The 18,230-nt window shown below is 38.0% G+C and overlaps 1 protein-coding gene across 3 annotated transcripts in view; it reads left to right on the top strand.

The window, feature by feature from the left end:
* Positions 1-1,202: 1,202 nt before the first annotated feature.
* The window catches only part of vdac1 (voltage-dependent anion channel 1), a 32,012-nt gene continuing 14,984 nt past the window's right edge, over positions 1,203-18,230 (top strand). The window contains exons 1-3 of one of the 3 annotated variants that reach the window (XM_072263942.1): positions 1,203-1,308; positions 10,271-10,355; positions 12,384-12,433. In XM_072263942.1, the coding sequence (XP_072120043.1) occupies positions 10,289-10,355; positions 12,384-12,433 (117 nt within the window). In that variant the 5' untranslated portion in view covers positions 1,203-1,308; positions 10,271-10,288. Of the gene's footprint in view, positions 1,313-10,270; positions 10,356-12,383; positions 12,434-12,909; positions 12,990-18,230 lie in introns of those variants that run through there. The other 2 variants (XM_072263941.1, XM_072263943.1) reach the window with 2 other exon arrangements.

An 18,230-nucleotide genomic window follows, 5' to 3' on the forward strand; every position in this document is an offset into this window, starting at 1 on the left:
GCTTTCGCTAATCAATCTATACTTACCCAAATGACTGCAAATTCTGTATAACAGCACGCACAAAATGCTGGAGGAACGCAGCAGGCCAGGCAGCATCTATGGAAAAGAGACATAAACAAGTGAAAATCTGCAGATGCTCTTGTTTGTCTCTCTTTTCCATAGATGCTGTCTGGCCTGTTGAGTCCCTCTCGCATTTTGTGCATGTTGCTTGGATTTCCAGCATCTGCAGATTTTCTCTTGTTTGTGGGCAAATTCTGTATATCATTGTTGTACATTCTTTTTCCACCACACTGTAAACAGACTGGTATGTAGTTGCTGCACTTATTCACACACACTGAACAAAAGTGTCATATTTAATGTATGTTATTCTTAGCATACCACTGAATATATGTACTGTACCAGCAGTTATGGTTGAATGACAATAAAAAGTGACTTGACTTGTCTTGATCTACAGTAGTCCAGGTGACCAACCCAGCTTAAATGTAAGCAACACACATCAAAGTTGCTGGTGAACGCAGCAGGCCAGGCAGCATCTCTAGGAAGAGGTACAGTCGACGTTTCAGGCTGAGACCCTTCGTCAGGACCCTGACAGACCCTGAATCCTGACGAAGGGTCTCGGCCTGAAACGTCGACTGTACCTCTTCCTAGAGATGCTGCCTGGCCTGCTGCGTTCACCAGCAACTTTGATGTGTGTTGCTTTAATTTCCAGCATCTGCAGAATTCCTGTTGTTTGCAGCTTAAATGTAACTTGCTCTTGTGGTACCTACTTTTTTTAGCCCACCCACAATTTCAGTTATGTCTTTCCTTGGTGAAAACTCACGTAAAGTACTTCACTTATGTCCTTTGCCTATAGGAATACATTTATTTGTTGGCCTTTATTGGCAATTCTCTCACTGCTGCCACGGAATTTTATTCTGCTTGCATGTCCACAGAATATTTTGGAGACCCTTTAATGCTTTGTGCCATTCTTTCCTCGTGTTCTCTATTTGTCCCTATTATTTTCTTCTTCATTTCTCTTTAGTATTTCCTGTAACCAACCTTATTCTCATGTGTCAATCATCAGACATCTGTTTGCGCTATGTCAAAGACTACGTGCTCTGCCTGGGTACTCTCAGCGGCCACGTCATTCTCGCCGCTGACTCAGAGCGCAGCGGCAACTCCTCACCTTTCTGCGCCTGCGCAGAACGCGGCGCTCCCCCCCTCCGCGCATGCGCCTTTGCTGTCCCTGCCGGTGTGCGCTGCTGAGTGTTTCGGAGGGAGGGAGATCGCCGTCTGCCCGACCCTGCAGTCGGTGTGTTCAGTAGAGTGGTAGGTACGTCCTTTTGTGCAGCGCTGCCTTACCTGTAGAGTGGCCAACGGTTGAAACAAGCAGAATTAATTTTCTGCTTTCGTGGTGCGCGGGGAAGGCGGCTCAACTCTGAAGCTTGTGATTTTGATTTTTTTTTGAAAGGCCAGGACCATGATAAGACGGAGACAACGTGTCTGAACACTTTACGTGGTTACTAATTCCCACGTTCTCTTGATCGGTATGCAATCCATTGAAGAGAAGGGGAGCTAAAAGCACTGACTATAATTTTTAGAGTAGAGGCCGGCCCAGTGAGGTTAATAGTATGGCGGCTAGTGAATGACCTTTCTGAAGAGAGGTTGGGACCTTGGCAGCTATAGCAGTTTTCATAATCAAGGGGTTTGTAACATTGTGTTTAGTTATAAATCTTACCGAATTTGTGGGAAGGAATCCTTACTTTCAAGCTTGACAATTTTAAATGTTTTACTTTATTCTTTGTTCTTTTTCAACCCGTGTGAGCTTTGAAGATCACGTGTGACAGTTAAGCTATTCTAACATGGAATGAGCCATGTAGCTCCCAGATTTGTAGGATTAGTATGTCACTTACAGTGCCAGAGGTCGAAGTTTGTTCTTTTTTTTAACAGAACGTTTACTATTTAAATTTAACACTTCATTTTTTTGCACTTCAGTGAAAAATACTATGACATTTTATTACAATTGGAAAACTTGCGTCATAGAGAGAACAGGCCGTTTGGTTCACCAGATCCACCCATTTACATTAATTTTGCATTGATTCCATTTTTATGCTCATATTCTTATCAATCACAGGCTTTTGCACTTACATACACACCGACAATTTACAGTACTGCAATCAATCTACTAATATACATGTCTTTAGTCTGTGGAAGGAAACTGGGGTGCCTGGGGAGTCCCAAGCAGTCAGAGAGAATGTGCAAACTCCAGGTAACTCAATGTCAGGATTGGACCTGGGTCTCCAGTGCTGTGAGGCAATAGCTGTATTAGCTGTGTCACTGGGCTGCCCCATGGTATGTGATTAATGATAGTGTCTCCCATTTCTCACTGCTAATATTACAACTAGAAATTATTCTTGGTATAATAAGATGGCTTTCTGGGTAGTATTACTGAATAGGACCTTCACTGTGTGTGGTGGAGAACCAGGTTACTTCAGCATGAAATTCTGAAGTTGTGAATCTGAGCAGAAGTAAAATGGGTTCCATATGTTCTCCCGATGTTTATGGGTTATTTAACAATAGAGAACATTAGAAAGTAAAGCCTCCATTCTGTTTTATTTGCTATGTTAGAATATTCTTTATTCTAAAATCCTACATTGATTAAATTTGAAAGATAATGGTTTGCTGGCTTGTTGCCAGTATCAAATCATTATTTATGGATATATTAATGTTTTTTGTGTATTTGTATCTTTCTGTTTGCCGTAAAACTGGATTAGTAAGCCATTGCAGGGCTATTTGAATTTTTTATAGTTTTATTTATATGTGGTGTACTTGTGCCATATCACAACTAGTTTTTATATCCCATTAGAATATTATCACCCTGAATTACCACTATGGTGTTATATCTTAGTGCGATCACTTGAATCGAGTAAGATGTTTGTCCCAGGGGTTGTCTTTTGGGCTTGCAAGTCCCTGTAGAGTCCGATCTGTGATCCATATATTCTTGTGCAGTGTGGTCAAGAGTAAGTGGTGGCTGTGGTTAGTGGTTGGGTCTTGGTTGTTCATTCTCTCCTTTTGCAGCTGCCGCTTGATCTCTGTGGCATTGCAGAGATTGCGCGCATACGGCACAAGTTTCCTCCAGGTGCATCTTTTGCATGTAAGAACATTCCAGTTTTTCGATGTAATGTTGAATTTCTTCAGGCTGATTTTGCTGTTATCTTTGATGCATTTCCTTTGCCCACCAGGGGCTCACTGACCTTCCTTCAACTGGGAGCAAAAGATCTATTTAGGGAGAACTGATTTAGGCACCCGAATAACATGACTTATCCATTGGTGTTGCTTTATCATGGTGGAGCTGTTGTTCATGTTGGCCTCCTCCGGTATGCTGGTGTTAGTGAGTCTGTTCTTCCAGCTGATCCTCAAAATCTGTCATAAGGTTCTTTGGTATTCCAGGTCTTTCAGGTGACTACTGTAAGTGGTCCATGATTCAGCTCTATACAGGGAAGTAGGAAGTATGACTGTTCTATAAACCAAAAGTTTTGTTTGGACCTGTGGGTCGCGGTCTTTGATTTTATTCCTTAATCTTGCATATATAGGTGGTGGTTGATTTCTGAGTGGATGTCTGCTCAGGGAACGTAGGGAAAGTGGTATACATTTTCAAGGGCAATATTGTCAACTTCTGTGGAGGGCTGGATAAGGACTGGGTAATGGCTGATATAGGACTAGTGTCTTTTTTATATTCAAAGCAAGATCCAGGGCTCTATATGCTTTGGCAAAGGCATTCATGATGCACTGGAGGTCTTCAGAGTGTGCTGCAATGGTGTAGTCATCCACGTACTGAAGCTCCATGTTAGTGGTGGTACTGACCTTGTTCTTGATCATTTAAGCCTGTTGTCCATTCTATGCACAATTGGGATTCGCTGTGGCATATCTTGGTCAATAAAGTGAAGGATGGCAGTAATAAAAGTGGCAAATCGGGTGGGTGGATTGAATCAGCCCTGTTTGATTCCTGTCTTGACAGTGAGGGGTTCAAATTTAGTGCCTCTATTGCTGAGTGTTGTAGCTGACATGCCATCCTGCAGTAGCCGCAGTATTCGTAGGTACTTGTCAGGGCAGCCATATCTTGATAGCATATGCCAGAAAGCTTGATGGTCTACTGTATCAAATGCCTGTGAAATCCAACTACAAGGGTTGCCTTTGTTCACGTCATTTTTCCTGTAATTGGCGTGCTGTGAAATCATCTCTGTGATACCAGTAGCTGGGCGGAAACCACACTGATTCAGGAAGTACTTCATATAGTAGAAGGAGTCGATTGACAAGGATGAATGCAAGTACTTTGCCTGTTGTGGACAGGAGGGAGGTGCTTCTGTAATTTTCTTGTCTCCCTTCTTAGATAGGGTCACTATTAGAGCATCCTTGAGCTTTGAGAGTAGTTGTTCCTTTTCCCAGACCTTCAGGAACAAGACACATAGGCATTGCAGGAGTGCTGATCTGCCTTTTTGAAGGATCTCTGCTGGGGTAGTTGTGATCAAGAATATTTCAAACTGTGCCTAACCACATTGTAGTGAATAAATTGGCCAGTTTAAGATGAAACCAATCATGTTTGAATGGATCTAGAATTCATACATAAAACAACTAGTGAGAACAGCAATTTTTCTTCAGTACTTGACTGAAAATCTAAAATTATATTCTCAATCTGCTATATAGGTTTATTGTGATAACAATTTCAGGTTGAAAAGAGAATGAAAATTTAATAGTACGTATGCAATTTAAGGTTTTCAGAAAAACATTGTTGACTTTCCTCTCTGAAATTGCTTTTCTTTCTACTTTCACGTCAATAAAAAGTTCAAGTTGATAGTTTGCTTTCTGGCCTGTATCAGAATTAACCTACAAGCTGGTGTGTAGAAATGTTGTCAAATATATCTACAAAAGGAAGAATCAAACCTTGGTTTAATGTCTCAACGGCAAGGTGGGATCACTATGATTGCATCAGGATGTTTGCTGATACTATGTGCGCAAATATCTGGAATATAGAATGAAATTACTAATCTGGAGGATAATTAAGGGTGGAAAAATATGTGGTAGAAAGCAAGGCTATCATGTAGTGGTAGATTAATATTTTTGAATTAATGTAATTGATTACATGTTGTGTTGCTATGATGTACAATTCTTTCAATTAAGGAAATTTAAGTGCATGGGCAAAATGAGCAAAACCTGTTATTGCGTAAGTGTGATGAACATTTGGCAAACATCACAAAAACGTGACTGCTATAATATATTCAATGCTTTAGAGCACAGTATCAAATGGGATGATAAAATTGATGGAAATTTAAACAAATCTTAAAATTCTACTCCATTGTTTTATTGGTGTAAGTTTAACACTAAGGTTGATGCCACTTTAGCAAAAAGTGTCGAGCTGCTGATAGAAAGAAACTGAGAGTAATTAGCAATGAAATTACCTGCAACTTGGTTGAGACATCTTCTAGTCTTTTCAATTAATGCAAGAGGAATGCAAAATGAGTTTCTACAAGGGTATAAAGGATTGAATGAAGGGGAAACTGGGTATGTCATTTTCTTTAATCCGTGTCATGGCCATTTGTAAATTAAGCGAGAATAAAAGTAAAACAAATCATCATAAGGAGTACAATTAGAAACTGGGGAATAGAAACAAATAATAAATGGCTTTTTACACAGCTGATCAATGTAAATCCCCTGACAGACAAAACAATTTGTAAATCCAGATACCCAAATTTGCATTTTGTCATCATTCATTTTTAAAAGTTATTACTCAAACTGAGAATAAATTTGGGAAGCATTAATTCCAATATCTCTGGGGAGGATCACTCTTTTATGCTGGAGAGTGATATTTATAATTGTCATGGATGAAAAAATTAATTGATTCGGTTGGTTTACTATTGAGAAAATTGCCTAGAACTGGAACTAGTACAGGCTTGTGTTTAGGGTGTGTCGGGTTACAATGTAGTTGTAATATTTCTGTCAAATATTTTGACTTTTTTTAAGGAAGAAAAACATCACAAATGAGATTGTTTGCTTAGAAGACCACCAGTTCACGAGTCCATTGTGGAAAGCTTTGGATTTGTTAATATTTCTATCTTCTTCTGTTTATGCTAATCTTGCATGCTTTTACTACCAGTTTGAATTTTAGAAGCCTTTTGGAGAAATCCTAAAATCTCAGTATATATTTAAGAAAAAGTGTGTGTATGGTCTTCAGGGGACAGGAACAAATTTCCTCAGTAGAGTGATCTATGGAAGACCTTTCTGAATATTCAGACAAATGTCAGTTCTGGATTGTAATAGTGTCTTATGCCTTGGGCATAATTACAAAAGTTGCATGCAATGATAGACGGTGGATTATAGGGAGCAAATAGGTAGTTAATGGAGTGTCCATGTAAGAATACGCAAATGGAAGATGTGACTGTGATTGGATGATGGCAAACCACGTTAGAAACCTATGCAAGGATGAAATCTTTTTTTGAGATGCGTTCAAAAGAGGTTATAGTGCTTTTGAAACAATTAGGGGAGGTGGTGTGGGAAGGTTGTCTTTACTGAGGATGAGAATGTGAATGAGGTTTTGGGCTGACTAGTGGTTTGTGGACATAGGGAAGATGATTTGGAGAACTTCAGCTGAAAAGTATGAATGATAGAACTAGGAACTATGCAAGTTATGTGGAGAGTAAAGAAAGTGCTTTTGAATGTATGTGTGGACTGAAGATGATTAAAACTTTGCAATTAAACCAATTCACTGACCTATAGATTCCTTTAATGCTATGAAGATTGAATTCCTGTATCAATCTGTATCCACATCCCAGGCCTGGACTGAAAACTAGTTAAAATTTGGTTATTAAACTAACTTTGGTCCTTAAAATGTAGTTAATAATTTGTAAATCTGCCATTAGTTAACAGTTTTAATGGAGCAATCGCCTTCTGGAATTCAAATTAAAAGAAAAGTTATAGTTACACGTTTGACTTTTCTGTATGGTCATTTGCTGAAGCTCAGTTTTTCTGTTTTGCCTTAAATTCTTTAAATTCAACAGAATTGCCAAATCTAAATCTAAACCAGCATTCCAACTCTGCTTCATTCCCTTCCCTGATTAATATCTTAGGGGTAGGGTGGTCATTATTGACCAGGAAGTTATCTGACCAGCTACTTAAAATCTTAGCAGTCCTCAGACTGGGTATTCTATGGCATATTATTCAATTCCTGTCTATCCAAAACCGTTCCACCACCTACAAGCTACTAATTAGGTGTATGTAGTCTGGCTTCTATGAATGCCACTCCAACAATATTCAGGAATCCAGGATAAAACAACCCACTGGATGGCTTGCCATAACCTGAACAAACTACCTCATTCACCCTAGCTGAATGAAGTATGCAGCACTTACAATGGTAGCTACTTGTAGTGCTTCTGAAACTTGGAGCCACCCCCACCTGTAAGGACAAAGGCAAGCAAGAGTATGGAAACCATCATTTCATCTTCAATTTGGACATGATCTCCATTGCTTTGTTTCTGGGTCTGAATCCTGGAATGTCCTCCGCACACCCCGGAATACCTTATCCTGTTAACTAGTGTTTCAAAAAGCTGAGATACTATCAACTCTAGGGTAACTGGGAAAGAACAGTACATACTCAGCATTTGTCCCATGAATGACTTTTAAAAATACATGTACATACACACACAGACTTCCTTTATTTGGAATTGTGCTTTTATTAAAAAAGTGCTTTTAAATACGTACTTTCATGGGTTAAATGTCAATTTTCTCCTTGTGTAAAATGGTGATTCAAATATTGCAGCAAATTCCATGTTCATAGAGATGAGAATTAAGGCTTAACTGAAACTGACACATTTAATTTGGCCTCCAGTTTAAAAAAAAATTAGCCCACAGGGTGGGGCTGTAATTGATTTGCAGAAATGGGCATTATGGTAGTTAACTATGAGATAGCAAAAATGAGCAACGTGCTGGCCATGTCAGTGACGCCAATTTGTTTTTTTTAAATCTTTCTGCTGAGACAAAAATAGAATGTTATGGAATAATGATCTTTTTCTGATGTGATTTAACTTAATGAGATTTGCTCTATTTTATGATATGAATGAATTAATTACACGTTGATTCAGTTTTGAAATTCTTCTGTTGTAATCAGTTTAAAGCTATAATGGAATTAATTGTGACTAATTACTTTGCAGCAGCGTGCAAAATTATTACTTCTGCATGCTTCCATTTAATAATAATGGATGCACTCCTGCAGATACCTTTGGAGACACCTTTGCCTATGACTTCAAAAGAATTATGATTTTCCTTGTAAAATTTGTTTTTCAGCTGCAGTACAGTACAAATACATTAAATTACAATATAAATTGTGAATGTAGTGTTTTTGGATTCGAGGACTGTTCATAAATCAGATGGTGGAGGTGAGGAAGCTATCTCTGAATCATTGACAGCGAGTCTTCGGGCTCCTGTACTTCCACAATGGTAGTAATGAGAAGAGGGCATGTTCCAATTAGTGCGGTCTTTTGTGATGGGTGCTGCAGCCTTGCACCACTGCCTTGTGCTGATATCTTCAATGGTGGGAATGGTTGTGCCTGTGATGGAGCTGGCTGTGTCTGTGATCCTCTGCAGCCTCTTGTGATCTTGTGCCTTTGAGACTTCATATCAGATTAATTTACAAATGTCTTTGGTGACTTAGCAAATCTCCTCAAGGTAGAATTGCTGTGAGCTCTCTTCCTGATTGCATCAATGTATTGGGGCCCAGATAGATCCTCTGAGATGTTGATACCCAGGAATTTGAAGCTTCTCACCTTTTCCACTGCTGACCCTCAATGAGGAGTATTGTATGTTCTCCCGACTTCTTCCTAAAGTCCGCAGTCAATTCCCTCATCAAGATGAAGTTGAGGTTACTGTGAAAATACTGTCAACCAATCTACATAACTCTACATCATCTTGTCGCCACCTGAGATTCTACCAACAACATAAACATGAGATTCTACAAATGCTGGAAATCCAGAGAAACACTCAAAATGCTTGAGAAACTCAGAAGATCGGACAGCATCTGTAGAAACGAATAAAGGGTTAAGAACTAATGAAGGACTGACTTAAGTTTACTGTTGTCCAGGTGTTCCAAAGCAGAGTAGAGAACAGCAACTTAATCTCCCACTCTAACTCAGTTTAGGACAACTCACTTCTTTATTCTTTTCTATAGAATGATTGCACTACGTTGTAGCTTTTCAGAATTGCAGCATATGCCCTTGAACTGCCTATGTTTTATAATACAAAAGAATAACCCCATGAGATTTAAGCCCTTTCCTTAGTTATTGATTTTTTAGTTTCCATTTTATTTCTTAAGTCCTTGCAGTGTAGCCCAACTTGTCCAGTAAAAACTATTTCATCAAATATTCACTTTGAATTATTGGCAAGAGTTCTGAGCTTAATGGCACCTGGCAATATTCTTCTGGTTTTTCAGTGGACAGACTGCAAAATCTTTGGTGAAAATGGATAAAATAAATCAGTAATCTGATTTATTATTTACATTAAACATAAACATCTATGGGGACCCTTTCTGAACTATTTGGAAAATCTTTGAATTGTTATTGTTATTAAAATATACATCTGGGCTATTGTTATAAAACACTATATGGTAAAATATTCTTTTTTTTCCTTTTTTTTTACCAACCAGCTTTGTCTTGGTAGTGGGTGTAGATTTTTTTTTATAGTATAATTAACCATATTATTGTATTTCATAATTCAACTGATTGATCATGAATATGGGATACCATGATTGTATCAGTGTGATTTATATATAGTGTATTTTGTGCTACTTTATTTTGATTTATAATAAGTATCCTTATGAATTCTGTATTTGTGTGTATGAAATTTAATAAAAATATTGGAAAAAGAAAAAGAAACATAAACAGTAATCATGGTAATATGGCATGATTGTTACCATTTACAAATGTTATTAAAATTTATAATACATCTGCTAGTCAACCATGGGAACACTCACAGGATACTTGGTCATCTTACAAATAAAAATACATGCTGTTTAAAACATTGACTGAAGTCTTAGGGTTACCATTTTTTAATGGTTAAAGTTATGTGTTTATTTATTCTGAGATTAGGTAGCTGAGGCGATGGTTTAATGATGAAGGAAATTGCTCAACTGAGATTGATGACTAATTGTAAATGACGGTTGTTTGTAAGTTAACAGCAATTTGAAATTCTGGTCAGAGAAATGGACATAAAACAGTTGTAACTAAGTTGAGCATTGCTTCTTTTCCAGAGTGTTCCTCCAGGTAAAATGGCAGTTCCACCAGCTTATGCTGATCTTGGGAAAGCAGCCAGAGATGTTTTCACCAAAGGATATGGTAAGAACTTCAATATTGCAGTTTTTGTCAGAAACTAGAAACTGCCACTGTGAACTATTGTGGATACGTGGAAAGATGGAGGCTATTATTAAGGATGAGGTTTTGGGGTACTTGGAGGCAAATGATAAAATGGGCCAAAGCCAGCAGAGTTTTCTGAAGAGGAAATCTTGCCTGACAAATTGGGTGGCATGGTAGTGGTTAGTACAGCACATTACAGTACAGGACATCCGGGTTCAATTCCCATTGCTGCCTGAAAGAAGTTCGTACGTTCTCCCCGTGACTGTGTGGGTTTCCTCAGGGTGCTTTGGTTTCCTACCACACTCCAAAGATGTACCAATTGGTAGGTTAATTGGTCATTGTAAATTGTCCCATGATTGGACTTAAATCAGGGGTTGCTGGGTGGTGTGGCTCGAAGGGTCGGTTCTCAATAAATCTGTTGGAATTTTTTGAGGAAATAATAGGCATGATTATTTGGATTTTTAGAAGGTCTTTGATAAGGTGCAGCACATGAGGCTGCTTATCAAATAGAGCCCACCCATGGTATCACAGGGAAGATGCTAGGACGGATTGAAGATTGGCTGGCTTGCAGGAGCCAAAAATGTGAATATAGGGCACTTTTCTGGTTGGCTGCCCATGACTAGTGGTGTGGTACAGGAGCTGGTGTTGAGACACTTCTTTTCACACTGAATGTCAATGATTTGCACAAAGAATTTGCTGGCTTTGTGGCCAAGTTGGGTGGGTGTTTGTGTGTGTGTGATACGTGGATAAGTGGAGGGGCAGGTAGTGTTGGGGATGTAGGGTGAATGCAGAAGAACTTGGATTGGGGGAATGGGTAAAGAAGTGGTAGATGGAATATGATGTAGGGAGGTGTGTGGTCATACATTTTGACACAAGGAATAAAGTCAGATTTTTTAAATGGGCAGAAAACTGAAAAAACAGAGGTGCAGAGGGACCTGGCAGTCCTTGTGCAGGGTTCCCTAAAGGTGAATTTGCAGTTTGAGTCGGTGGTAAGGAACGCAAATCCACTGGTTAGCATTCATTCTGAGAGGACCAGAATACAAAAGTAAGGATGTAATACGGAGGCTTTATAAGGCATTGGTCAGACTGCATGGAGTACTGAGAGCAGTTTAGGGCCCCTTATCTAAGAAAAGATGTGCTGGCATTGGCGAGGGCTCAGGAGAGTTCACAAGAATAATCCCAGAATTGAAAGAGTTCACATAGCATTTGATAGCTTAGGCCTGTACTCGCTGGAGTTTAGAAAAACTGTTGGGGGGGGGGGCGGAATCTCATTGCAACCTATCAAATAAAGTGGATGTGGAAGGATGTTTCTTATAATGGGAGAGTCCAGGATCAGAGGGCATAGCCTCAGAATTGAGGGACATCATTTAGAAGAAACATGAAGAAAGATTTCTTTAGCCAGAGAGTGGTGAATCTCTGGAATTCATTGCCACAGATGGACTGTACAGACCAAGTCACTGGGTATATTTAAGGTGGATATTGATAGGTTCTTGATCAGTTGGGGTGTCAAAAGTTATGGGGAGAAGGCAGGAGAATGGGGTTGAGAGGGATAATAAATTAGCCATGATGGAATGGTGAAGCAGACTTGATGGGTTGAATGGCCTAATTCTGCTCCTATGTCTTGTTGTCTTATTATAGTGGAAAATAGGTGTTTACTATTTATCATTGCTGAATTTTTAGCAGCATAGCCAGGCACCATTTTTATTAGCTTGGTAGCATTTTTCAGATTTTTTTGACAAGGAAAGGATTGGTCAGAAGGTCAATTAATATGATAAATGGATTTTTGCAGTGAAGTTAAATTTCTTTAAACATTGTGCTTGGGAAGGGGAAAGGGAGAATCCTGTATATATTTTGTACTGATGTTGCAAGTTTGAGTCTTTAGTTAATGTTCATGTGATTAAATTAATTACATATGCCTTGACATTCAATAAATGTATTTATGTTGGTGATTAAATTAAGTAAAATTATACATCAGACTGCATTTTAAACCTAACTTTGATCTTTTGGTAGGTTTCGGTTTAGTAAAGCTGGACTTAAAAACAAAATCGGAAAATGGACTGGTAAGTGCTGATATAAGAAGGGTTACTGGAGTTGCTTCCTAATGCTATGTTGATGTCCTTTAACATTTCAGTTGTATATGTAGATTGTAGTACGAGATCTGTTTGGAACAGTGCATTTTTTCACTTGCATAAGGCACTTAGGCATGATGTTGGCCACAGAGGAGAGTGAACAGTATTTTCCACTGTTTCTGAGTCATCCACCTTTAATTATTTTGTTTAGGAAATATAAGGATTATTGGAGATAGAGACAGATGTTGCCTTTCTTTCCATATGACAGCAATTTCCCTTTACTACAATGCCGGATATTGAGATATACATCGACATTCATGCTAAATTTAGTTCATAATCTGGAATTTTAAAAAAATATACTGCTTTTATTAATGATGACCATGACTGCTATTAAACTTATATCTAATTCAATCTATCGTTCTTCGTTACACTAGACTTAATGTGCAGACCCAGAGCGATACTTGCTTCAGTTTAAAAGTGAATGGACCACTGGTTTCGGATATGGCAAAGTTGCTGTCTGTGCATTTGACCTGATGAAGTACTGCTTGTAAGCATCTGTGGATTGGTTTCTAAATTGGGAGATTTCCCACATGAACTGATGAAGAACAGCCTGTATTCATTGTTTTCACATAGAACTTTAGTGACAACATTGCCAGACCCTATTACAATATCTGTATGCATCTTTAACCCAGAGGAAGGACATAGTTGTGAGAGGTGACATTTTAATTGATACAGGAAAGCATCCTAGATAGTCCCTCTGAAAGTTCTTGGCATCTGGATAGAAATAGACATGGAAAATTCTTCTGTCCTCTCTCAGATGTAACACACAATGTACTCAAGTAAGGCACCTCTAATGTCCATCCTCATTTGTTCACCACCACCAACTGGGTTGGCCAGATCCTGGGTCCGCTGTAGGTAATGATTGAACAGTCTAAATCTACCTTGTCCTTGCCACCACATCTATTACAGATGCATCTCTCTGTGACAATAATGGCAAAAATGACAATGAGTTTAAACTAGTGTGGCTGAGGATGGGAGCTTTTGTAGCGGGTAACAGGTAGTAGGGTTGTACATAAAAAAGATGATATATCAGATACAATTGAAGGGAAGAACAAGAAAGGACAGGCTAATAAATGTAGTGGGTCAGATGGGCCAAAATGTATATATTACAATGCTAGGAGTGGGTAAGGCAGATGAACTTGGAGCCTGGATCAGTACGTGATATTGTTGCTGAACCAGAGAAATGGATATGGGAGGAACAAAACTAACTGCTTAACGTTCCTAGATTTTGTTGTTTTAGACGTGACGGTGAGGGAGGTAAGATGAGGAGGGGTTGAACTACTGATAAGGGAGAATGTCACAACAGTATTCAGAGGGCATATTTGAGGGCTCATCTACAGAGACTATTTGGGGGGTAGAGGATAAATAGGGTAATGGCAATTATGGGATTATACTATAAGCCTTGGAATGGCTACTGAGAGGTGGGGATGTACATATGCAGGCATTTATACAAAGATATGGAAACAACAGTGTTGCCATAATGGGGAACTTTAACTTCCCCCTTATTGATTGAAACTTCCTTAATATAAGATGCTCAGATAAGGCAGGTTTTCTTCAGTGAATTCATGAAGGATTCTTGAAAAAGAGGAAGTGTTCAACTAAAGGAGAGAACATATTGGACCTACTTCTGGGAAACGAGCCAAGTTACAGACCTGATAGAGAGTGAACACTTTGGGAGTAGTGACCTCAGCTCATTGTTTTAAGGTGGTTATAAGTAAGAGAATTAGAATGTACTAAACTGGAGGAGGGCAAATTACCACAGAAGCAGCTGTTGTCAGACAAGTCTAAGTCTGACATGGGAGTTGTGTAAAGAGTAGCTGATCAGAGTTCAGGATCAGCATATTTTGGTAAGAGTAAGGACTAGAATGGTAGGGTAAGGAAAACTTGGATGAGAGGTTCTAAATTTAGTCAGGAAGAAAAAAGAAGCATGCAGTACTGTGTAAAGTCTTAAGCACTCTAAATTTTTAATATTTTTAATGTGTTAGGTGTTTATTTTTTGTCTTCTGCCTTAGTATGTCTGTAGAAAAGAGCAAATTTTAGATTTCCAAACCTTCATTTTCCAAAAAATTAAATGCTACAGAGAATTCTTTATTTTGTTAAATAAAAACTTGATTACTTTGTAGGTATATAGCCCAGTGCATGTTTATACAAAGATAACAAACAGGTGCTAATGAGCAGTGACATAATGAGTTGAATGAACTGAACTGATTGACTGAAACAGAAATGGGTGTAGAAGGAATCAAACTGGGTAAAGGACAACCAAACTAAAAGGCGAGGATGTGGCAGATATGACATTTTAACCTTCATATCATCAAATCTTACACCAGGGAAAGAGTGAGCATAGCAACAAGACACAAGATGGTCATCCTGCATCAGCCAGGTTTCTCCCAAGCAGAAATTTTGCAGCAGAAGGAGTTTCAATTTGTGCTGTCCAAGCTCTTTTGAAGAAGCACAAAGAAACGGACATAGTTGAGGACCAGAAATGCAGAGCTTGGCCACGGAAACTGAGTGCAGCAGTTTCTTCTGCATCTTCTAAATTGGAAGAAGTCCAGCACTGTTGTCAGCTCTGAACTCTCAAAAGCCACCAGAACCCAAATACGCCCCGCTATAATCTGGAGAAGTCTTGTCAGAAGTGGTCTTCATGGAAGAATTGCTGCCAAGGATTTCCTGGTGGTGGCTGATGGAGTAACAGCAATCTGCCGTTGCTCCAACTCTAATTATCTTACTATTTCCAACCTGTCTTGAAGCTTTTTTAAGTGTGATATTCTTTCATTATGGATAGAAGGAGGGACAGAGGTACTATAAAGGATGATTCCTCTGCTTCTTTGGATTCTATTATGGATTTGCTGCAAAGTCATACACGAGAAGCCTCTGAGAAGTTTCAACAATTCAGCTCTGAATTTAAACAAATAGATGGTAAATTGGATTCTATTCAACAAACTTTTAATGAGCACGATAAACGTATAAAAAATAACGAAGAAATTTTGTCATCTCTGGAAATGGAAGTGGATGAATTGCAGAAGCTTTGTGAAAAGCAATCGAAGTTCAAGGAAAAGTTAAGACAGAAGATTATCAACCTAGACAATAGAGTAGAAGAAACAACCTATGGGTTCTGGTCTCAAAGAATTAATCGAAGGTAATCATTGTATGGAGTTTTTTGCAAACTTTTTGCAAGAGTTATTTCCAGAGATTTTGACGTCTGTGCCTATGATCGATCGAGTTCACAGATCTCCTGTGTTTAGACCTCCTAAGGGTTAGAGACCAAGATTAGTAATAATCTGCTTTCAGGAATTTAAAACAAAGGCACTCTTAATTCGCGAATCTCATCGAAGAGGCATGATTGATTATAATGGTCACAAGATTAGAATTGTCGAAGATTATTCACCTGAGGTTATGCAGGAACGTGTTAAGTTCAAAGAAGTTATGTCTGAGCTTTTTAGTAAGGGTTTCAAGCCTTCCCTTCGCTACCCAGCCCGACTTAAAATCACACTTACAGATGGATCTTCGGAATGGTTCTGCTCGACTGTTGAAGCACAAAAGTTTTTAAAATCCAAACGCTAGCTGTTTAGTTTCTCCTTACATGAAGACACAAGATTAAATGAGAAACCTTTAATTCACAAATCCCGTCAAAGGGGCATGATAGGTTATAGGGTGGAATATTAAAATTCTTGAAGATTATTCACTTGAGGTTATGCAGGAACGTGCTAAGTTTCAACAGGCTTTGTTGTAATTTTTTTTAACAAGGGTTTTAACCCATCCCTTGGCTACCCAGTTTGACTGAGAATCTCATTAAAGATGGATCCTTCAAATGGTTTCGTTTGAATGCTGAAGCACAAAGATTTTTTAAATTTGAAGGCTAACTGCTTAGTCTGTTTTTCCATGAAGATATAAGATTAATGTTTAATGTCTTTCTGTATGAATAATTGTATCTTTTACTTTTGGTAAACCTTTGTAACTAATTATTTTTGTATTTTTTAATACTGTATATTTGATACACAAGAATTGAATCTCTTGTTTGGATATTATTTAGTCTAGGTTGGAATATAAATAACCTTGAAACTAATTGGAGTGATCACCAGGTTTTTTTGGGGGGTTGTCCGTAGTTGTAGATGCCGACTTTCTATTGGCCGGTTTTCTTTCTTTGGGAGGTGGGCGGGGGTATAGTTTTTTTTTCTCAGAAGCTGTTTTCGAATTTTTAGCCAGCTTGTTGGTTACCATTTCTCAAGGTTTATGGCTTGGTTTTTAAATTACATTTTAACCCTTCCTTTAAATAATACTAAATATGGACCAAGCTATTAATTTACTTAGTTTTAACATGAAGGGGTTAAATCACCCTGTCAAACGTAATAAGATTTTTGCTTATATTAGGAAATTTAAGGTCCCTATTATTTTCTTACAAGAAACTCACATAAGCAAATGTGATAATCTACTTTTTTTTAGCCGTTGGAATGGAGTTTGTTTTCACTCTTTTCAGGGCAAATCTAGAGGAGTTTCAATTCTTAGAGGTAATACACTTTCCTTTGTCCAACATAAAGTAGTGTCTGATACTAATGGATGTTTTGTTATAGTTTCAGGAAAACTAGATAATAAATTAATAGTATTTGCCAATGTCTATGGCCCAAATGTAGATGATCCAGGATTCTTTGAGCGTTGTTTTTTCGTCCTTACCAGATCTGAATCTTCTTCCTTTGGTGATGGGAGTAGATTTTAACTGTTGGCTTGAACCAATTTTAGATCGATCATCTTCTAAACCAGCGTCTCTTAATAAATCAGCTGTTTATTCAATCCTTTTTATTGAAGTGTGGTATTGTTGCTGTTTAGTATTTTTTATGTCCTTTAGATAGGGAGTATTCGTTTTTTTCCCATGTTCATCATACATATTCCAGGGTTGACTTTTTTTTTTATTGATAGTCAAATGATTTCACCAGTTCACTCTTGTGAATATAAAGAGATTGCTGTATCAGATCATGCTCTAATATTTCTATCTTTAAAACTCCCTGGTCTTCCTCAAACCAACAGATTTTGGCGTTTTAATACAACTTTGTTATCTGATAAGGAATTTTTAAAATTTCTAGAGAAGCATATTATTTTGTTTTTTGAAGAGAATAAAAAGGAAGAGACTTCTAATCTTATTGTATGGGATACTTTCAAGGCCTATATTAGAGGACAAATTATTTCTTTTACTGCAAGTGTTAAGAATAAAGCTAATAAAGAAAGAATTGAATTAGCCAATCAATTGAAACAATTAGATCAAAAATATGCTATAGCTCCAGATCCTGTTTTATATAAAAGAAGTGTTGAAGTTAAAACTAAATATGATCTTCTGTTAACATATAGAATTGAAACTCAACTTCTTAAAGATAAAACTCAATTTTTCATTCACGGAGATAAATCAGGCAAAATATTGGCCAACCAATTCAAAACTTGTGTAGTTAAATGACAAATTAAAGAAATTTGCAAAACTAAGGGTGATATGACAACTGATTACTCTGAAATAAATGATACCTTTACAGAATTCTATTCTAAACTTTTCGTTCTGATTCCCCTAAAGATAATACTGTAATGAATAATTTTCTAGATCAATTAAATATCCCTGCACTTTCTGCAGATAATCGCAAACAGATGGATCAACCCATTTCTTATGAGGAAATCGCTGAGGCTATACGTTCATTACACTCAGGGAAGTCTCTGGGTCCAGATGGATTTTCTGGAGAATTTTATAAGGCTT

The sequence above is a fragment of the Mobula birostris genome, chromosome 7 (genome assembly GCF_030028105.1).
Source record: "Mobula birostris isolate sMobBir1 chromosome 7, sMobBir1.hap1, whole genome shotgun sequence".
NCBI classification, from domain to species: Eukaryota; Metazoa; Chordata; class Chondrichthyes; order Myliobatiformes; family Myliobatidae; genus Mobula; species Mobula birostris.